Source organism: Coregonus lavaretus (assembly GCF_964263955.1).
Source record: "Coregonus lavaretus genome assembly, contig: HAP1_SCAFFOLD_1133, whole genome shotgun sequence".
In the NCBI taxonomy this organism is placed as follows: Eukaryota; Metazoa; Chordata; class Actinopteri; order Salmoniformes; family Salmonidae; genus Coregonus; species Coregonus lavaretus.
In genome coordinates this window covers 80,587-102,805 of record NW_028166655.1, presented here as the reverse complement: position 1 = coordinate 102,805, position 22,219 = coordinate 80,587, and the positions used below count along the sequence as shown (strand labels likewise).

Sequence of the window (22,219 nt, the reverse complement as noted above, 5' to 3'; positions counted from 1 at the left end):
CTTTCTAATGAAATCCTGGAGATCTATTAGTGCTGGAGAGCTTCCTTAGCATGCAGGTAGGATTCTCAATGACTTCAAAGAGATGGGCCAGGTGATAGACCTGTGGGTAAACTCACAATATGGCTCACACAGACACAACAACCAAAGGCTCAGAGGAAAACATACGTCTCTGTCTGCATTGTTCAAGGACATTGTGTAGAGGCATCAAAGCCTGTGACGCAGACCCAACAGACTAAACAAAGCATGTACTGTATGTTACAAAACGTTGATGCTTCGTCCAGGTCAGAGAGTGGAAGGGGACATGATGGGAAGATTTATGTTTTTGTGTGAATTTGAGACTTGGTTGCTACAGTAGCAAGCTGAAACACAGATGAGGATATCTGTGCTGGCAATGCAATGACAACAACCTGATCGTGAACTAGCTTGTGTGTTGTGTGTCAGTCGATCTAATGTGTGTGTTTGTGTGTGTTTTGTAGTGCTCTGTCACCTGTGGAGTGGGGGTCCAGAACAGATATGTGTACTGCAGACTGAAGGGTACAGGGCGGGTGAGAGAGGAGCTGTGTGGTTCCCACCACCGTCCGGCCACTGCCCAGCCCTGCCAGGCTACTGAGTGTCTCCATCACACCTGGGCAGCCGGAGAGTGGCAAGATGTAAGTATAGACAACTATCTATCTTTCTATCTCACTTACCCTGTCTTCTTCTATATATAATTTTTCTAATGTCCTAGACGGAACTTCGGAGAGTCAATGTGCTTTCAAATACTATTTCATCATTAGATTTTTTGGATTGTATTCACATAGATTTGTTAATAGAGACAGACTCCAGTTGCTAGCATGTGTGTTTAATGAACACACAGCAGTCATGGTGTTTGTGTGCGAGAGACAGACATAAGATCATCATACCGGAGATTGTTATTGGCAGTGCTCTGTCATAGAGCTAGTGGACCAGACCAGCTGTGTTTGTGAGGTCACTGAGGTAGCCCAGCACTCCTGCATCAGACATGAGGGTTTAAACGATAACCATCACTCTATGATAAATCACATCAAAACCTCAAAGCACTGATCCATATCACATCCATGTCTTTTGTCTAGTCGAGTGGCACTGCACTGTGTGACATGAGCACTGAGCAGTCCTCTTCAACCTAGTGTTTTTTTCCCCTTGGCCACGCTCTTCCTTTCATGTCCCCCCTACTCCGTCGCCAAACTTCAGGACACAAGACGAGCACCATGTAAGGACTTTGTGCTGCTTCCTCCTGGTGCAGAAATGTTTGCACATGCTCAGATCCTGTCTGTCTGTGTTGCTATGCATTCCACTGATTGTTTACAGCCTCCTGACTCAGAAACAGACATTTCTGGCCCAGAAACCATTTCAGCATTCATAACTGTGCTTAGAATATGAGATATTCTAATAAACAAAACTGATATCTTATTTGATTTTATAGGACATACGCTTTAGCCATTCAAAACCTAGCGTGCCTACTCTCACATTGTAAAACCTGTCTTAACTTTAGACTACCTCTCTAAACCATCATTCCAATTCACTCAAAACCAACTTGAGTATCCACCAATGACTTGCCATGTCCTTTATGTCTGGGGTTGGCCTTGAAAGCAATGGGAGATGTCATATCATTCTTACTTTTCCTCCCCTGGATAAAGTGTAGAATACATTTTTTGGAGTGTGGGCATCTGGAGAGCTAAGGAAACAACCAAGCCTGTCAGAACTTCTCTGGGGTATCTCTGCTAGCAGTCCAACACTGCCCCCTATGCCAATCTAAAGACATTACCCTTTGATCCACACGCGTATTAATCTCGTCCACCAGCCGGCTCTCGCTCTATCGAACCTATATGCGGTAGCAATTGAGACTGGGGACAAGGTTACAGTTGTATTACGTTTAATGCCTTTTAATGTTGACATGATGGCTGATCGTCATATTGGCCTGTGTCTGTTCTCTGCAGTGTAATGCCACCTGTGGAGAAGGTATGAGAAACAGGAAGGTTCTGTGTATGGGGGCCGGGCTGACCCCAGTCCAGGATGCCCTCTGTGACCCCTTGTCTTGCCCTGCCCTGCACCAGCCCTGCAGCAGAGCACCCTGTTACAACATGTGGATAACAGGAGAGTGGTCACAGGTACAGTAGGAACCTTGGTTTAGGAACCCTCTGCCTGGTCATACCTTTAAATAGGCCTACCTTTGCGTCATTTGATGTAACAATTTACCAACAGTATTTGACTAGCCAAGGTCGTCAATCAGAAATTGATATATTGAGGTGTTATTCCACAAATGTATCTATATCCTTATCCACTGAGGTGTGATTTCAATTGTGTGTGATTTACAGTGCTCTGCTAGCTGTGGCGTGGGCTACCAGCAGCGTATAGTGTCCTGCTCCATGAAACCCTCCTCCACCCTGCACCCCTATGATGCCCAGTCCCGCCCTCACTGTCCAGAGCCTCACCCACCTAGCACCAGGCAGTGCCTCCTTCGAGACTGCCCACAAGCTGCCTACTGGAAAGTTGGCCCATGGAGCAAGGTGTGTTTCAGTGTGTTTGAGAGAGAGAAAGAGGGGGATGGAGAGAACATGGAGAGAGAGAGAGAGAAAGAGAGAGGGGGTGGTTAATGGTATCAGATCATGTTATTGAAACAACAGTTATGTTTGTACAGTGAGTATGTAATATGTCAGTAGTCTACATGTAATTCACTGTGTTGATGTCCTTTATGTGCTCCTCAGTGCTCCCAGACGTGTGGAGCGGGGGTAATGGAGCGCAGGGTGGAGTGTCTGACCTCTAAAGGTCAACTGTCCAAACACTGCCGTCCAGCCGAGAGGCCCGAGTCACAGGCCACCTGCCGAGAGAGAGAGTGTGAGTCTCTACAGTACCACTACTGCTACATACATACAAACACGCACGCACACACACACAAACACACATACACACACACACTTCTACACAGCCTCTCTAATACTTATCTCTACTACTACTACACAGCCTCTCCCTGACAAACCCTTTCCATTCCCTCATGAACTGTACACAATGGTTTTCAGAAAGTGTGCTTACAGCTATTGCAGCGCCGCTCTGAAGTATTAGGCCTACAACTTAGATGTGCTTTCCTTGATGACTTTTCTGATCCATGCAGTGCTTAATGCCAAACAGGAGTGTGTATAGTAATGGAATGAAATCGACTGTGCTGTATAGCAGCCAACTGCCATATCTGATAGTGTTTATAGAAGGTCAACTTATTTCTTTATTTTAACACATTGGGCATAACGTTAACCTTGACTTTAAGCCTTTCTCTGAGCAATTGGTCTCTGAAACAATAAATAGTGAGTCAGAGTTCTCCACTCACGCTGGTGACAGAGAGGCAGTCAGACAGTGAGGAGTGTGCTGGGGCTGAGGCTGAGGTTGGGGCTGGGGCTGACTGGAGTTGAGTCTGGGGCTGGGGCTGGGGCTGGGGCTGGGGCTGAGGCTGGGGCTGGGGCTGAGGCTGGGGCTGGGGCTGAGGCTGGGGCTGGGGCTGGGGCTGGGGCTGAGGCTGGGGCTGAGGCTGGGGCTGTGGCGACCTTCACTCCTGACCCTATGTGTTAGCTGAGTTGGCTCCTGGCCAAGGTTTGCAGGTTCATTCCCCACATTTCAGATGTTTACACACGGCCTGGGGATTGCGCTGGAGCATTGTGCCGCATGTCTCTTGCCAAGTCATGCATCGGGCTAAATTAAAATGCTCGGGTGACAGCCAGTTCACCGGTCAAGTAGTAATACTAATCAGCTAATCAGAAAGAACTGGCCTCCAACCACACATGAACAATAATAGGGAATGTAAATAAAGAGAGATTTTCTTGTTTTCTAGAGATCCACTAGAGATCCTGGTTCGAATCCAGGCTCTGTCATAGCTGGCTTCGACCAGGAGACCCATGGGGCGGCGCACAATTGGCCCAGCGTCGTCCAGGGTAAGGGAGGGAATGGCTGGCAGGGATGTAGCTCAGCTGGTAGAGCATGGCGTTTGCAATGCCAGGGTTGTGGGTTTGATTCCCACGGGGGGCCAGTATGAAAAATAGAAAAATAATGTATGCACTCACTAACTGTAAGTCGCTCTGGATAAGAGTGTCTGCTAAATGACTAAAATGTAAATAACAAGCATCTTCATGAGTTTTTCCTGCTGTTTATTTATTGGAACGCTAGTAGCGTTTTGTTGTTTAACACTTTCATTTACTGACCTATTTACAAGACCTATTTTTATTTATTTATTTTTATTTCACCTTTATTTAACCAGGTAAACCAGTTGAGAACAAGTTCTCATTTACAACTGCGACCTGGCCAAGATAAAGCAAAGCAGTGCGATAAAAACAACAACACAGAGTTACATATGGGGTAAACAAAACATAAAGTAAAAATACAACAGAAAATATATATACAGTGTGTGCGAATGTAGTAAGTTATGGAGGTAAGGCAATAAATAGGCCATAGTGCAAAAAAGTTACAATTTCGGGGTGCAAATTAGCAAAATATATAACATTATGGGGATGAGGTAGTTGGGTGGGCTAATTTCAGAATGTCTGTGTACAGGTGCAGTGATCGGTAAGCTGCTCTGACAACTGATGCTTAAAGTTAGTAGGGGAGATGAGTCTCCAGCTTCAGAGATTTTTGCAGTTCGTTCCAGTCATTGGCAGCAGAGAACTGGAAGGAATGGCGGCCAAAGGAGGTGTTGGCTTTGGGGATGACCAGTGAGATATACCGGCTGGAGCGCAGACTACGGGTGGGTGTTGCTATGGTGACCAGTGAGCTAAGATAAGACGGGGATTTGCCTAGCAGTGATTTATAGATGACCTGGAGCCAGTGGGTTTGGCGACGAATATGTAGTGAGGGCCCGCCAACAAGAGCGTACAGGTCACAATGGTGGGTAGTATATGGGGCTTTGGTGACAAATCGGATGGCACTGTGATAGACTACATCCAATTTGCTGAGTAGAGTGTTGGAGGCTATTTTGTAAATGACATCGCCGAAGTCAAGGATCGGTAGGATAGTCAGTTTTACGAGGGCATGTTTGGCAGCATGAGTGAAGGAGGCTTTGTTGCGAAATATGAAGCCGATTCTAGCTCTAACTTTTGATTGGAGATGCTTAATGTGAGTCTGGAAGGAGAGTTTACAGTCTAACCAGACATCTAGGTATTTGCAGTTGTCCACATACTCTAGGTCAGACCCGCCGAGAGTAGTGATTCTAGTCGGGTGGGCGGGTGCGAGCAGCGTTCGGTTGAAGAGCATGCATTTCGTTTTACTAGTGTTTAAGAGCAGTTGGAGGCTAAGGAAGGAGTGTTGTATGGCGTTGAAGCTCGTTTGGAGGTTTGTTAACACAGTGTCCAATGAAGGGCCAGATGTATACAAAATGGTGTCGTCCGCATAGAGGTGGATCCAAGCGTCACCAGCAGCAAGAGCGACATCATTGATATACACAGAGAATAGAGTCGGCCCGAGAATTGAACCCTGTGGCACCCCCATAGAGACTGCTAGAGGTCCAGACAACAGGCCCTCCGATTTGACACATTGAACTCTATCTGAGAAGTAGTTGGTGAACCAGGCGAGGCAGTCATTTGAGAAACCAAGGCTATTTAGTCTGCCAATAAGAATGCGGTGGTTGACAGAGTCGAAAGCCTTGGCCAGATCGATGAAGACGGCTGCGCAGTACTGTCTATTATCGATCGCGGTTATAATATAGTTTAGGACCTTGAGCGTGGCTGAGGTGCACCCATGACCAGCTCGGAAACCAGATTGCATAGCGGAGAAGGTACGGTGGGATTCGAAATGGTTGGTGATCTGTTTGTTAACTTGGCTTTCAAATACTTTCGAAAGGCAGGGCAAGATGGATATAGGTCTGTAACAGTTTGGATCTAGAGTGTCACCCCCTTTGAAGAGGGGGATGACCGCGGCAGCTTTCCAATCTCTGGGGATCTCAGACGTTACGAAAGAGAGGTTGAACAGGCTAGTAATAGGGGTTGTGACAATTTCGGCGGCTAATTTTAGAAAGAAAGGGTCCAGATTGTCTAGCCCAGCTGATTTGTAGGGGTCCAGATTTTTCAGCTCTTTCAGAACATCAGCTGTCTGAATTTGTGTGAAGTCTACTTTAGACTCTTCTTCAGTTATAGGCTACATCTACGTAGATTATTGGTTAAAGGTCCAGTGGAGCCGTTTCTATCTCAATATCAAATCATTTCTGGGTAACAATTAAGTTCCCTACTGTGATTGAAACAAAAATAGCTTCTTAGCAAAATACAATTTCTCAAGCAAGAATGTTGCTAGGACTGTCTGGGACTGGTCTGAGAGAGGGGTCTAATTGGAGGAGCCTTATGGGAGGGCTGTGCAACCTGAAAACTAGCTGTTATTGGCAGAGAGGAGGGCACACTCTCTGTTATTGGTCTATTGATTTACAGCATACCGCCTAATGATGTATCCCCAACTGAAATTTCAGGTTGTCTTTTCAAACAGCTCTTACACTAAAAGTGCATTATAATTATAATAATTACAATTTCACAGTATTATTTGAACCTCATAGTGTAGAAATATATATATATAAAACACAGGAAAACGTTACGTTTTAACTGCACTGCCCCTTTAAAATAATCTTAAAATACCTGTACTTTTTTACTGAAAAAACATGTATGTTTTACATTTGATGGTAGATCATGTAAATTTGCGTGTAAAGTATCCTGTTACAGTGAGGGAAACAAGTATTTGATCCCCTGCTGATTTTGTACGTTTGCCCACTGACAAAGAAATTATCAGTCTATAATTTTAATGGTAGGTTTATTTGAACAGTGAGAGACAGAATAACAACAAATAAATCCAGAAAAACACGTCAAAAATATTATGAATTGATTTGCATTTTAATGAGGGAAATAAGTATTTGACCCCCTCTCAATCAGAAAGATTTCTGGCTCCCAGGTGTCTTTTATACAGGTAATGAGCTGAGATTAGGAGCACACTCTTAAAGGGAGTGCTCCTAATCTCAGCTTGTTACCTGTATAAAATACATCTGTCCACAGAAGCAATCAATCAATCAGATTCCAAACTCTCCACCATGGCCAAGACCAAAGAGCTCTCCAAGGATGTCAGGGACAAGATTGTAGACCTACACAACGCTGCAATGGGCTACAAGACCATCGCCAAGCAGCTTGGTGAGAAGGTGACAACAGTTGGTGCGATTATTCGCAAATGGAAGAAACACAAAAGAACTGTCAATCTCCCTCGGCCTGGGGCTCCATGCAAGATCTCACCTCGTGGAGTTGCATACATGCCCGTCTGAAGTTTGCCAATGAACATCTGAATGATTCAGAGGAGAACTGGGTGAAAGTGTTGTGGTCAGATGAGACCAAAATCGAGCTCTTTGGCATCAACTCAACTCGCCGTGTTTGGAGGAGGAGGAATGCTGCCTATGACCCCAAGAACACCATCCCCACCGTCAAACATGGAGGTGGAAACATTATGCTTTGGGGGTGTTTTTCTGCTAAGGGGACAGGACAACTTCACCGCATCAAAGGGACGATGGACAGGGCCATGTACCGTCAAATCTTGGGTGAGAACCTCCTTCCCTCAGCCAGGGCATTGAAAATGGGTCGTGGATGGGTATTCCAGCATGACAATGACCCAAAACACAAGGCCAAGGCAACAAAGGAGTGGCTCAAGAAGAAGCACATTAAGGTCCTGGAGTGGCCTAGCCAGTCTCCAGACCTTAATCCCATAGAAAATCTGTGGAGGGAGCTGAAGGTTCGAGTTGCCAAACGTCAGCCTCGAAACCTTAATGACTTGGAGAAGATCTGCAAAGAGGAGTGGGACAAAATCCCTCCTGAGATGTGTGCAAACCTGGTGGCCAACTACAAGAAACGTCTGACCTCTGTGATTGCCAACAAGGGTTTTGCCACCAAGTACTAAGTCATGTTTTGCAGAGGGGTCAAATACTTATTTCCCTCATTAAAATGCAAATCAATTTATAACACTTTTGACATGCTTTTTTCTGGATTTTTTGTTTGTTATTCTGTCTCTCACTGTTCAAATAAACCTACCATTAAAATTATAGACTGATCATTTCTTTGTCATTGGGCAAACGTACAAAATCAGCAGGGGATCAAATACTTTTTTCCCTCACTGTATGTTGAAACTGACCTACAGTCCAGTACCATCCTATAATACTGTAACACTAAGGGCTGGATTCAATCCTTATCGCCGAAGATTCGCGTTAAAATGTAAAGGTAGTTTCCAAATGAGCCGACGACATATGCAGCGTTTACCGTGAATGCATTCTCCGCAAACGCGGGAACATTTAGGTTTCAATCGAGCTATAACACTGATCTGCCACGATACTTCGGTGATACGGATTGAATCCAGCCCTAAAGGTGCTCCGTCTTATTTCTGATTATAGGTCAGTTGTTCACGTCCTGCAGAGAGGTCCAGATAATACAGGGGGTGAGGATGGATGGGGAGTACAACCTGAAAGTCAAGTCCAGGATACTACAGGTGTGTGCTCTCTGTCAGAATCACTAACTATCACTTCATCATTAATCACTTCCAGGCCAGGATTCAGAATTTGTTGTCTCAATGTGTTTCTTCCTAGATCTACTGTGCTGAGATGCAGACTGATTTCCCTAAGGAGTATGTTACGCTGCGGAGTGGTCAGACAGACAACTACTCAGAGGTCTATGGATACAGGTGTGCTCATTGAAACCGGATTGTCTGTGCTGAATACAGTTTCTGTTTATGGACAGAATACACTATAATACTGTAAATGATTCTATATTAACATTCATTCAAACAGTCATTACATATAAGCAATGAGTCAGGAAGCAGGTGCAAAAGTTGAGTTTAATAATGAGAATAAGCAGGAAAACAAAACAGAAGAAGCGTACTGAACGTGAAGAAAACCAGAGCGGGAGGTTCCTGGTGGAGAGCCAGACGTGATCACCAGGATGGAACACGGGAGACCCCGCAGTAGGTAGACCAGAGAGAGGGATAAAACGGCAGGATGTAGAGAATCTGTCAACAATGACCATAATAGTGGTAAAACCATCAGAAATTGGGAGATCAGATACAAAGTATATGGACAGATCTGACCAAGGCCACTGAGGCACGGGAAGGGGAATTAGTTTCCCTGCTGGAGCGTGCCGGGGAGATTTGGATTGGATATATACGGTGCATGAGTTGACATAGTGGGCGACGTCCTGCGCCAAGGTGGGCCACCAGTATTTATCGGAAAGGGATTGGATGGTGCGGGTGATACCTGGGTGTCCAGCAGCGAGGGATGTGTGTGCCCAGGTCAACAGCCGATCGCTCACCCCCGTGGGGACGTAGATGCGCTCTGGAGGGCAGGTAGCAGGAGCGGGTTCCCTCTCCAGAGCCTGGCGGATGTCCAACGATTCAGGAGGACAGATTGATAGGCTGGAGGGCACTCACAGGACCCTCTACCAACGTGGGACCACAGGGTGCGGGAAAGCAGGTCCTCCAGCATCCTGGTCCCCAGGCGGTGATTCTCATCCTCGACCAGGAGATGGTGGGGTTATGAAGTTGGAGCCATAGGAGGCCAAGGATAACTTTGTGTATGGATGCAGTGGTGATGAGGTAGGGAAGGCTTTCCTGGTGCATGGGTCCCACGGTCAGGGTGAGTGGTGCTGTGATATAGTCCCCTGTAGCTCAGTTGGTAGAGCATGGCGCTTGCAATGCCAGGGTTGTGGGTTCGTTTCCCACGGGGGGCCAGTATGAAAATGTATGCACTCACTAACTGTAAGTCGCTCTGGATAAGAGCATCTGCTAAATGACTAAAATGTAAATGTGCGTAATTGTGCCGGATCCCAATGGTCGCGTATCCAGGGCTTGGACAGGAAAAGGAGAGGAGAGCGGGTATGAAGTTAAGTTCAGGGAGGAGGCGAGGGCCTGAAGTTCCCAGCGGCACCGGAGTCCACTAGAGCTGTAGAGACAACACTCGAGGGACAGCCAGCCAGTGAAATGGGAGAACGATGATAATGGAATACTCACGCCTACCTTAGGAGACGGAAGGTCACGGGGCCGCCCCTCTGCTCTAGTGGGCCCCGGGTTGGGATGCACCGGACACCGCTGAAGCTGGTGCCACTCCTGGCCGCAATAGGGACAGAGCCCCAGCTGTCTCCGGTGACGCCGCTCTGCCGCAGAGAGGTGTGTGGCCCCTACCTCCATGGGTTCAGGCTCTGCCTCAGCACAGCCAAAGGAGGGAGGCGAGGTAGACACCGGCGCTCCCGAAGAAGGTTATCCAGATGGATGGCCATTGCCATGAGAGCTCCGCACTCTATTCCACAGTGGACTGTCACAGTCCGAAAGGTGAGGGCGTACTCTGCAGTGGTTTGGGCACCCAGCTGGAGTTGGAAGAGTCGCTCACCTCCCTCTCTGCCCTCTGGAGGATGGTCGAAGACCGCCCTGAACAGAGCCATGAACCTCTCATAGGAACCCAGCTCCTCCTCTCTCCCAGACGGCCGTAGCCCACACCAACGCCCGTCCGGTCAGCAGGGAAATGACCGTGGCAACCTTGGACCCCTCGGTGGTGGCGGCTCCCGTCTGATAGGCAAAATAGAGGGAGCACTGGAGTAGGAAGCCACAGCATTTCGATGGAGTATCGTCATACTTCTCCGGAAGGGACCGTCGGGCATCGCTGACCTGGCCGGACGCCTGGGTAGGCTGGGGGACTGGCTCACTGTGATGACCTGTGGTAGGCGGCACTCCATCAGAGGTATGGAGAACCTTCGCTGGTGGTGTTGAGGCGGTGGAGAACGCAGAGGATCTCCTTCATGGTCGTACCCAGTAGAGCCAGCTGGTCGGGGTGTTGGTGGAGTAGATTACCCTGATCCTCGACCGTCTGGAAGATGGTGTTTTCTTCTGCTGCTTCCATTTTTTTCAGAGGCAGTATTCTGTAATGTATATGCTAGGAGTCAGGAAGCAGGTGCAGAAGGTGAGTTTAATAATGAGAATAAGCAGATAAATAAAACAGAAGACGCGTACTCAACGTGAACAAAACCAATACTGCCTGAAGACTGAGGCTACTGAGGGCTAAATAAAGGGGAAGTAATCAAGGTAATGATGAAGTCCAGGTGTGCATAACGATGGGGAGCAGGTGTGCGTAATGATGGTTGCCAGGTGTGCGTAATGTGGGTTGCCAGGACGGTGGTTAGTAGACCAGCGACGTCGAGCGCCGGAGAGAGGGAACGGGAGTAGGCGTGACATGTATCTTATCTGAAACATTATTTTTAATGTCTAGGTTGCTGAATCCTTTTGAGTGCCCCTACAACGGCAGCAGAAGGCAGGACTGTGACTGCAGGAACGATTACTCTGCAGCGGGATACACTCTCTTCCACAAGGTCCGTCTGGATGTCCACTCACTGAGGATAATGAGTGAGTAATGACCATATGATTGCCTGACCACCCTACTGCAATGAGACCACACATCCATGTTGTTTTACCCCTGCACACAGCCCGCTCCTCTCGCCCACCGCACTAAATAATGGGATTTTCACCGCCTTTCGCCACACCCTCAGGCTCTGTACAGAAATCATGATAACGCCTTTCAACAGGCCTGGTTCACATCACTGGCATAGAGTTGAAAACGCATGGGCACCTTGAGACATACACTTACACAGACACATGGTCACTCACAGGCATACTCACATACACACAAATGCTTGTACACACACAAAATCTCTTATGTTCTCTGACACACACGTGCATACTCTCTCTCTCTCACTCTTACACTCTCACACACACACGCAACATCTCCAGGCGATAATCCTCTGCCCATTACGACGTCCAGCCCCACCTCTCCAGTTGTCCCTGAGCATGTCTTCGATTAGTGTACATGTGGCGTGGTCAGGATTAGTGGTAATTATATCTGTGTGCGGCTAGGAGGAGGGAGCCCACTGCCCTCCACAGAACACATGCAGTCATCTCCCCACCCCATCCCCTGTCTACTCTGGTCCTGACAGCACATGTTCCCACCACACAAGGCCCTCCCCTCTCACTGCATGGAACTAATTTAGATTTGGGGCGGCTTGGCTATACTAATGGGTTCAAGATGAAGAGAAGATTATGAGCTGCTCTAGCTGTGCAATGCGTTTCTCATTAACTTTACCGCCATTTCTCACACACAGACAGACACAGAGAGAGAGAGAGTCATCTTAAATGTCATGTGGTTTAACCTCTGAGTAACTTGTCTCTTACAGGAACTCATGTCTCTGTGTATTACATTTACATTTACATCATTTAGCAGACGCTCTTATCCAGAGCGACTTACAAATTGGTGCATTCAACTTATGATAGCCAGTGGGACAACCACTTTTTTATCTTTCTTTTTTAATGGGGGGTAGAAGGATTACTTTATACTATTCCAGGTATTCCTTAAAGAGGTAGGGTTTCAAGTGTCTCCGGAAGGTGGTCAGTGACTGACTGTAACCTTCATATGCTCTGTGTCTGTCTATTGTTCGTGTATTGATTTTAACCATATTCTCTGTGTTATGTATCAGCCACAGACCTGAAGTTCTCTCAGACCCTGCTTGGTCGTCCCGTCCCCTTCGCCACAGCAGGAGACTGCTACAGTGCTGCCAAGTGTCCTCAGGTAGGAAATAGAGACCATTTTTGAGTCTATGAATTACAGACTGTAATCTGTATGCCTGTATGTCTTGATGGGGGGCCTTGAGCCAACTTTTCCTGGGCGAGTATTGAAATACAGTTCTGTCTGAATGGGTTTTATTGACCTAACACGTCCAGTCTGTTAACTGGAGATTAATCATACGTGTTCCCAGTTTCCACCAGGGGAGTAACCACATAATGACACTTAACCATCCAGTGTAGCTCAGTGTGTCTGTTCACTGTACCGTGGTGCTGCTTTCGTTGTCAGCCCCTGGAATGGAAATGAAATACAGCCTAATTTAATGTATTTGAATCCTGATCAGGTCCACTTTAAAACAATTTCAGTTTGATCAAGGGAAGTTGGTCTGAGGTCTATTGTAATCACTGTGGTGTTCTTCCACAGGGCCAGTTTAGTATCAACCTCATAGGGACTGGTCTGAAGGTGGCTGAGACAACCAAGTGGACCTCACAGGGCAACTATGTCTCTGTCAAAGTCCACAGGTCAGAGGTAAGGAGGACTCTAGGATTCTGGTGTTCTGAATAACTGTACTCTAAACCCTCCTATCATCTGAATTGCCACCTGTTATATTTCTAGTCTGATTCATTAAAATGAATTTCTAGTAGCATTAATAAAATCCTATTTCTTTATGGAAAGTTCCTCTGTCCTGTCCCACTCCATTTCATTCTCATTTCTCCCTCTGTCTGTAGGATGGAGCAAGAATCTATGGTCGCTGTGGTGGGTTCTGTGGGAAGTGCATTCCCCAGCCTCACAACGGCCTGCTGGTTCAGGTCCAGTGAGGGTCAAGGACCAAACCCCAACCAACCATCTCCCAACGGTCTCCCAACGGTCTCCCAACGTCAGACCAAGAAGTGAAACACAGACACAAGACCAGAGCTTCTGGGGATCCAATGCACTTAATTTGTGAATGTTGCCGTCCGCTCCTCCCTTCATCACTGGGGTTTAATGGCGGGAACCCGGTTACCAAGATTTACTGCCAAAAACCACTCCCTTTTTCCGGGATAAATACAGTGGGGAAAAAAAGTATTTAGTCAGCCACCAATTGTGCAAGTTCTCCCACTTAAAAATATGAGAGAGGCCTGTAATTTTCATCATAGGTACACGTCAACTATGACAGACAAATTGAGGAAAAAAATTCCAGAAAATCACATTGTAGGATTTTTTATGAATTTATTTGCAAATTATGGTGGAAAATAAGTATTTGGTCACCTACAAACAAGCAACATTTCTGGCTCTCACAGACCTGTAACTTCTTCTTTAAGAGGCTCCTCTGTCCTCCACTCGTTACCTGTATTAATGGCACCTGTTTAAACTTGTTATCAGTATAAAAGACACCTGTCCACAACCTCAAACAGTCACACTCCAAACTCCACTATGGCCAAGACCAAAGAGCTTGTCAAAGGACACCAGAAACAAAATGGTAGACCTGCACTAGGCTGGGAAGACTGAATCTGCAATAGGTAAGCAGCTTGGTTTGAAGAAATCAACTGTGGGAGCAATTATTAGGAAATGGAAGACATACAAGACCACTGATAATCTCCCTCGATCTGGGGCTCCACGCAAGATCTCACCCCGTGGGGTCAAAATGATCACAAGAACGGTGAGCAAAAATCCCAGAACCACACGGGGGGACCTAGTGAATGACCTGCAGAGAGCTGGGACCAAAGTAACAAAGCCTACCATCAGTAACACACTACGCCGCCAGGGACTCAAATCCTGCAGTGCCAGACGTGTCCCCCTGCTTAAGCCAGTACATGTCCAGGCCCGTCTGAAGTTTGCTATGATCCAGAAGAGGATTGGGAGAATGTCATATGGTCAGATGGTCAGATGAAACCAAAATATAACTTTTTGGTAAAAACTCAACTCGTTGTGTTTGGAGGACAAAGAATGCTGAGTTGCATCCAAAGAACACCATACCTACTGTGAAGCATGGGGGTGGAAACATCATGCTTTGGGGCTGTTTTTCTGTAAAGGGACCAGGACGACTGATCCGTGTAAAGGAAAGAATGAATGGGGCCATGTATCGTGACATTTTGAGTGAAAACCTCCTTCCATCAGCAAGGGCATTGAAGATGAAACGTGGCTGGGTCTTTCAGCATGACAATGATCCCAAACACACCGCCCGGGCAACGAAGGAGTGGCTTCGTAAGAAGCATTTCAAGGTCCTGGAGTGGCCTAGCCAGTCTCCAGATCTCAACCCCATAGAAAATCTTTGGAGGGAGTTGAAAGTCCGTGTTGCCCAGCGACAGCCCCAAAACATCACTGCTCTAGAGGAGATCTGCATGGAGGAATGGGCCAAAATACCAGCAACAGTGTGTAAAACCTTGTGAAGACTTACAGAAAACGTTTGACCTGTGTCATTGCCAACAAAGGGTATATAACAAAGTATTGAGAAACTTTTGTTATTGACCAAATACTTATTTTCCACCATAATTTGCAAATAAATTCATAAAAAATCCTACAATGTGATTTTCTGGATTTTTTTTTCTCATTTTGTCTGTCATAGTTGACGTGTACCTATGACGAAAATTACAGGCCTCTCTCATCTTTTTAAGTGGGAGAACATGCACAATTGGTGGCTGACTAAATACTTTTTTCCCCCACTGTAACTGTGAGAAACCGGTAAATTATAATACATTATTTATATCAACAGCATGACGTGAAATGGAACTGTTAAATTATATGCGATATGGCTTCTCTACGGCCTTCTCTCTGCATGATCAATCATCAACGCTCATGGTGGGGACAGACAGCCCATCTCAGTATGGAGTTCATTTCACAATGCATGTAGACCTATCATCTCATCATGGTAACTTTTTTTCTTGTGACAGGTAGGCCTACATTTGCTGCAGCGTAGCCTATGCTACAGTAATATAAGGACCGACTGCGCGTCTAATTTACTCATCCCCATCGGGCTTTCGGGGGTAACCATGTTTTTTTTATTGCAGCTGCAGAGTTTTAAAACAGCCTATCATACGAATATCGTTGCTTTAAATCCAAGCATGCACGAGCAGTCAATCTCCATCAATACCATTCAAATAGCATCCAAAATAAATAATCCTGTTCAAGAGATATATATATATACATACAGTTGAAGTCGGAAGTTTACATACACCTTAGCCAAATACATTCCTGACATTTAATTCTAGTAAAAATTCCGTCTTAGGTCAGTTAGGATCACCACTTTATTTTAAGAATGTGAAATGTCAGAATAATAGTAGAGAGAATGATTTATTTCAGCTTTTTATTTATTTCATCACATTCCCAGTGGGTCATAAGTTTACATACACTCAATTAGAATTTTGTAGCATTGCCTTTAAATTGTTTAACTTGGGTCAAACGTTTCGGGTAGCCTTCCACAAGCTTCCCACAATAAGTTGGTTGAATTTTGGCCCATTCCTCCTGACAGAGCTGGTGTAACTGAGTCAGGTTTGTAGGCCTACTTGCTCGCACACGCTTTTTCAGTTCTGCCAACAAATGTTCTATAGGATTGAGGTCAGGGCTTTGTGATGGCCACTCCAATACCTTGACTGTGTTGTCCTTAAGCCATTTTGCCACAACTTTGGAAGTATGCTTGGGGTCATTGTCCATTTGGAAGACCCATTTGCGACCAAGCTTTAGCTTCCTGACTGATGTCTTGAGATGTTGCTTCAATATATCCACATAATTTTCCTTCCTCATGATGCCATGTATTTTGTGAAGTGCACCAGTCCCTCCTGCAGCAAAGCACCCACACAGCATGATGCTGCCACCCCCGTGCTTCACAGTTGGGATGGTGTTCTTCGGCTTGCAAGCAACCCCCTTTTTCCTCCAAACATAACGATGGTAATTATGGCCAAAAAGTTATATTTTTGTTTAATCAGACCAGAGGACATTTCTCCAAAAAGTACGATCTTTGGCCCCATGTGCATTTGCAAACCGTAATCTGGTTTTTTTATAGAGGTTTTGGAGCAGTGGCTTCTTCCTCGCTGAGCGGCCTTTCAGGTTATGTCGATATAGGACTCGTTTTACTGTGGATATAGATACTTTTGTGCCTGTTTCCTCCAGCATCTTCACAAGGTCCTTTGCTGTTGTTCTGGGATTGATTTGCACTTTTCGCACCAAAGTACGTTCATCTCTAGGAGACAGAACGCATCTCCTTCCTGAGCGGTGTGACGGCTGCATGGTCCCATGGTGTTTATACTTGCGTATTATTGTTTGTACAGATGAACGTGGTACCTTCAGGCGTTTGGAAATTGCTCCCAAGGATGAACCAGACTTGTGGAGGTCTATTTTTTTCTGAGGTCTTGGCTGTTTTCTTTTCATTTTCCCATGATGTCAAGCAAAGAGGCACTACGTTTGAAGGTAGGCCTTGAAATACATCCACAGATATACCTCCAATTGACTCAAATTATGTCAATTAGCCTATCAGAAGCTTCTAAAGCCATGACATCATTTTCTGGAATTTTCCAAGCTGTTTAAAGGCAAAGTCAACTTAGTGTATGTAAACTTCTGACCCACTAGAATTGTGATACAGTGAATTATAAGTGAAATAATCTGTCTGTAAACAATTGTTGGAAAAATTACTTGTGTCATGCACAAAGTAGATGTCCTAACCGACTTGCCAAAACTATAGTTTGCTAACAAGAAATTTGTGGAGTGGTTGAAAAACAAGTTTTAATGACTCCAACCTAAGTGTATGTAAACTTCCGACTTCAACTGTGTATATACACTGCTCAAAAAAATAAAGGGAACACTAAAATAACACATCCTAGATCTGAATGAATGAAATAATCTTATTAAATACTTTTTTCTTTACATAGTTGAATGTGCTGGCAACAAAATCACACAAAAATTATCAACGGAAATCAAATGTATCAACCCATGGAGGTCTGGATTTGGAGTCACACTCAAAATTAAAGTGGAAAACCACACTACAGGCTGATCCAACTTTGATGTAATGTCCTTAAAACAAGTCAAAGTGAGGCTCAGTAGTGTGTGTGGCCTCCACGTGCCTGTATGACCTCCCTACAACGCCTGGGCATGCTCCTGATGAGGTGGCGGATGGTCTCCTGAGGGATCTCCTCCCAGACCTGGACTAAAGCATCCGCCAACTCCTGGACAGTCTGTGGTGCAACGTGGCGTTGGTGGATGGAGCGAGACATGATGTCCCAGATGTGCTCAATTGGATTCAGGTCTGGGGAACGGGCGGGCCAGTCCATAGCATCAATGCCTTCCTCTTGGAGGAACTGTTGACACACTCCAGCCACATGAGGTCTAGCATTGTCTTGCATTAGGAGGAACCCAGGGCAAACCGCACCAGCATATGGTCTCACAAGGGGTCTGAGGATCTCATCTCGGTGCCTAATGGCAGTCAGGCTACCTCTGGCGAGCACATGGAGGGCTGTGCGGCCCCCAAAGAAATGCCACCCCACACCATGACTGACCCACCGCCAAACCGGTCATGCTGGAGGATGTTGCAGGCGGCAGAACGTTCTCCACGGCGTCTCCAGACTCTGTCACGTCTGTCACATGTGCTCAGTGTGAACCTGCTTTCATCTGTGAAGAGCACAGGGCGCCAGTGGCGAATTTGCCAATCTTGGTGTTCTCTGGCAAATGCCAAACGTCCTGCACGGTGTTGGGCTGTAAGCACAACCCCCACCTGTGGACGTCGGGCCCTCATACCACCCTCATGGAGTCTGTTTCTGACCGTTTGAGCAGACACATGCACATTTGTGGCCTGCTGGAGGTCATTTTGCAGGGCTCTGGCAGTGCTCCTCCTGCTCCTCCTTGCACAAAGGCGGAGGTAGCGGTCCTGCTGCTGGGTTGTTGCCCTCCTACGGCCTCCTCCACATCTCCTGATGTACTGGCCTGTCTCCTGGTAGCGCCTCCATGCTCTGGACACTATGCTGACAGACACAGCAAACCTTCTTGCCACAGCTCGCATTGATGTGCCATCCTGGATGAGCTGCACTACCTGAGCCACTTATGTGGGTTGTAGACTCCGTCTCATGCTACCACTAGAGTGAAAGCACCGCCAGCATTCAAAAGTGACCAAAACATCAGCCAGGAAGCATAGGAACTGAGAAGTTGTCTGTGGTCACCACCTGCAGAACCATTCCTTTATTGGGGGTGTCTTGCTAATTGCCTATAATTTCCACCTGTTGTCTATTCCATTTGCACAACAGCATGTGAAATTTATTGTCAATCAGTGTTGCTTCCTAAGTGGACAGTTTGATTTCACAGAAGTGTGATTGACTTGGAGTTACATTGTGTTGTTTAAGTGTTCCCTTTATTTTTTGGAGCAGTGTATATACACTACCAGTCAAAGGTTTGGACACACCTACTCATTCAAGGGTTTTTCTTTATTTTTACTATTTTGTACATTGTAGAATAATAGTGAAGACATCAAAACTATTAAATAACACATATGGAATCATGTAGTAACCAAAAAAGTGTTAAACAAATCCAAATATATTTGAGATTTAAGATTCTTCAAATATCCACCCTTTGCCTTGATGACAGCTTTGCACACTCTTGGCATTCTCTCAACCAGCTTCATGAGGTAGTCACCTGGAATTCATTTCAATTAACAGGTGTGCCTTGTTAAAAGTTAATTTGTGGAATTTATTTCCTTCTTAATGCGTTTGAGCCAATCAGTTATGTTGTGACAAGGTAGGGGTAGTATACAGAAGCTCAAATAATCAAAGAGAAATGACAGTCCATCATTACTTTAAGACATGAAGATCAGTCAATCCGGAAAATTTCTAGAACTTTTAACGTTTCTTCAAGTGCAGTCGCAAAAACCATCAAGCGCTATGATGAAACTGGATCTCATGAGGACCGCCAAAGGAAAGGAAGAACCAGAGTTACCTCTACTGCAGAGGATAAGTTCATTAGAGTTACCAGCCTCAGAAATTGCAGCCCAAATAAATGCTTCACAGAGTTCAAGTAACAGACACATCTCAACATCAACTGTTCAGAGGAAACTGCGTGAATCAGGCCTTCATGGTCGAATTGTTGCAAAGAAACCACTACTAAAGGCCACCAATAAGAAGAAGAGACTTGCTTGGGGCAAGAAACACAAGCAATATACATTAGAACGGTGGAACTCTGTCCTTTGGTCTGATGAGTCCAAATTTGAGTTTTTTGGTTCCAACCGCTGTGTCTTTGTGAGATGCAGAGTAGGTGAACGGATGATCTCCGCATGTGTGGTTCCCACCGTGAAGCATGGAGGAGGAGGTATGATGCTGGTTTGCTGGTGACACTGAGTTGGACCGCAGAGTGAAGGAAAAGCAGCCAACAAGTGTTCAACATATGAGGGAACTCCTTCAAGACTGTTGGAAAAGCATTCCTCATGAAGCTGTTTGAGAGAATGCCAAGAGTGTGCAAAGCTGTCATCAAGGCAAAGGGTGGCTACTTTGAGAAATGTCAAATAAAAAATATATTTGGATTTGTTTAACACTTTTTTGGTTACTACATGATTCCATCTGTTATATTTCATAGTTTTGACGTCTTCACTATTATTTTACAGTGTAGAAAATAGTAAAAATAAAGAAAAACCCTTGAATGAGTAGGTGTGTCCAAACTTTTGACCGGTAGTGTAGCTTATCTATATCTATGGGCTTTTATGTTTTTCTGTTGTACGTATTGTGCAGTAGTCTATAAGCCTATATCACATATGTATTGTATAACGCACATTTGGGCTTTTTTGGGCTTGTGCTCATAAAATGTTTATATATTCATATGCTTTTGAATGACACTTCTGGTTTTGGCGGGAAATACCGGGTTACCCTGGAGAAATGTGATTTATTCTCGGGACGGAACATTTGTATAATACCGGGAAAATATTCAAACCTATTCATCACCCCCTCCCTCCCCACCCGGCAACTATAACATAGGGACAGCTCAAAGAGGCTACGCGCTGCTAGCTATAAAGGGTCATTCAGCAGAACCAATAACTCTGAAGATGTGACAACTCTATTACGTGTGACCTCACTAGTGTTTATAATTGTAATGGTAACCAAATGCCTCTGTGCATTGGAATATGAAAAGCAGACTGTCATTCACTCTCACATATTGCAGCATTGTAGAGTCTCGCATAAAGGGACACAATCATATTTTGGGGTCGGAAGTTGCAACACTGAGGTAGCCACTGCACAGTACAGAGCTAAGGGAAGAATCCTCGTGGTTTCAAGTGAGAGCTTACTCATCTCATAAAGGTAACATTTTCTTATGGAACTCTGAAAGGAAAGATTAATTAGTTATTATAGAACTGGTACAAGTATTTACATTTTTATACAGTTAGCGAGACAACTTTTTGTTGGGTAAATGGAACATCTCACTAAATATTGAAATTGTATTAACTTATAGTGTTATGAAACGTGGGTTATTATTAATTCCTGCAAACATTATCTGATAAATCATGTTTTTGTTGTGATTAGATTAGTATTAACCCAAAATGATAGAAGCTTAAAAAATTAACAAAGATCAAGGAAGGAGAAAGCTGCAGATCAGAAGATACGTCCAGACAGGGGCGCAACTTTCACTGGGGACGGGGGGACGTGTCCCCCCCACATTCTGAAATGTCATTTTTGTCCCCCACAGTTTTATCATTGGAATGTTATATAAAACAAGGCAACGGTGTCCTTTAGGACCATGCGGACGCCTCCGAGCAGTTGGGTAGGCTGTTTGGAGTGTTTATCCGACTGGATAAAAAAAAAAAAAAGATGTCCCCCCCACTTCTAAAACCAAAGTTACGCCCCTGCGCCCAGACATGGGTTTTGAGGGAAATAATTGTTTGTCAATTAGTTAGCTACGGTTTGTGTACTACTGTTGTTGTGTATTCTTCACCCAGACTTGCCTTATCTCAAACGTCAAAGGTTGTAGGTGAGGAGTCCTGTGCCTTCTGCATCCCAGAGTAGTCCTCGCTGTTTTGTTGCGTAATACTACTGAAAACTCTTCAGAGCCCAATGGCTTACTGACTACTGTCTGACTTACATGTGATTATAATTATTTATCTAGCAGGTCATAGAGAGAAAACCAAATACTTTTACTTTTTAGTCATTTAGCAGACGCTCTTATCCAGAGCGACTAGTGAGTGCATAAATTTTTCATACTGGCCCCCCGTGGGAATAGAACAGACACTAAATCATTGGCGTTGTGACCTGGAAAACAGTGTTTTTTTTAAATATATATATACAGTGCATTCGGAAAGTATTCAGACCCCTTGACTTTTTCCACATTTTGTTACATTACAGCCTTATTCTAAAATTGATTAAATTGTTTTTTCCCCTCATCAATCTACACACAATACCCCATAATGACAAAGCAAAAACAGGTTTTTAGAAATTGTAGTAAGTATTCAGACCCTTTACTCAGTACATTGTTGAAGCACCTTTGGCAGCGATTACAGCCTCGGTCCTTCTTGGGTATGACGCTACAAGCTTGGCACACCTGTATTTGGGGAGTTTCTCCCATTCTTCTCTGCAGATCCTCTCAAGCTCTGTCAGGTTGGATGGGGAGCGTTGCTGCACAGCTATTTTCAGGTCTCTCCAGAGATGTTCGATTGGGTTCAAGTCCGGGCTCTGGCTGGGCCACTCAAGG

General features: G+C 45.3%; 1 protein-coding gene across 1 annotated transcript in view; it reads left to right on the top strand.

Annotated features, from left to right (window-relative positions):
* LOC311114446 (A disintegrin and metalloproteinase with thrombospondin motifs 20-like) overlaps nucleotides 1-13,413 on the top strand; it is a gene marked incomplete at both ends in the record, with an annotated part of 64,940 nt that extends 51,527 nt beyond the window's left edge. Inside the window, 10 exons of the mRNA XM_084189699.1 lie at nucleotides 477-650; nucleotides 1,956-2,126; nucleotides 2,334-2,525; nucleotides 2,724-2,853; nucleotides 8,396-8,490; nucleotides 8,588-8,682; nucleotides 11,252-11,385; nucleotides 12,510-12,601; nucleotides 13,019-13,123; nucleotides 13,324-13,413. Of these exons, the coding sequence (XP_084045825.1) occupies nucleotides 477-650; nucleotides 1,956-2,126; nucleotides 2,334-2,525; nucleotides 2,724-2,853; nucleotides 8,396-8,490; nucleotides 8,588-8,682; nucleotides 11,252-11,385; nucleotides 12,510-12,601; nucleotides 13,019-13,123; nucleotides 13,324-13,413 (1,278 nt within the window). The remainder of the gene's footprint in view (nucleotides 1-476; nucleotides 651-1,955; nucleotides 2,127-2,333; nucleotides 2,526-2,723; nucleotides 2,854-8,395; nucleotides 8,491-8,587; nucleotides 8,683-11,251; nucleotides 11,386-12,509; nucleotides 12,602-13,018; nucleotides 13,124-13,323) is intronic.
* Between the last annotated feature and the right edge of the window lie 8,806 nt (nucleotides 13,414-22,219).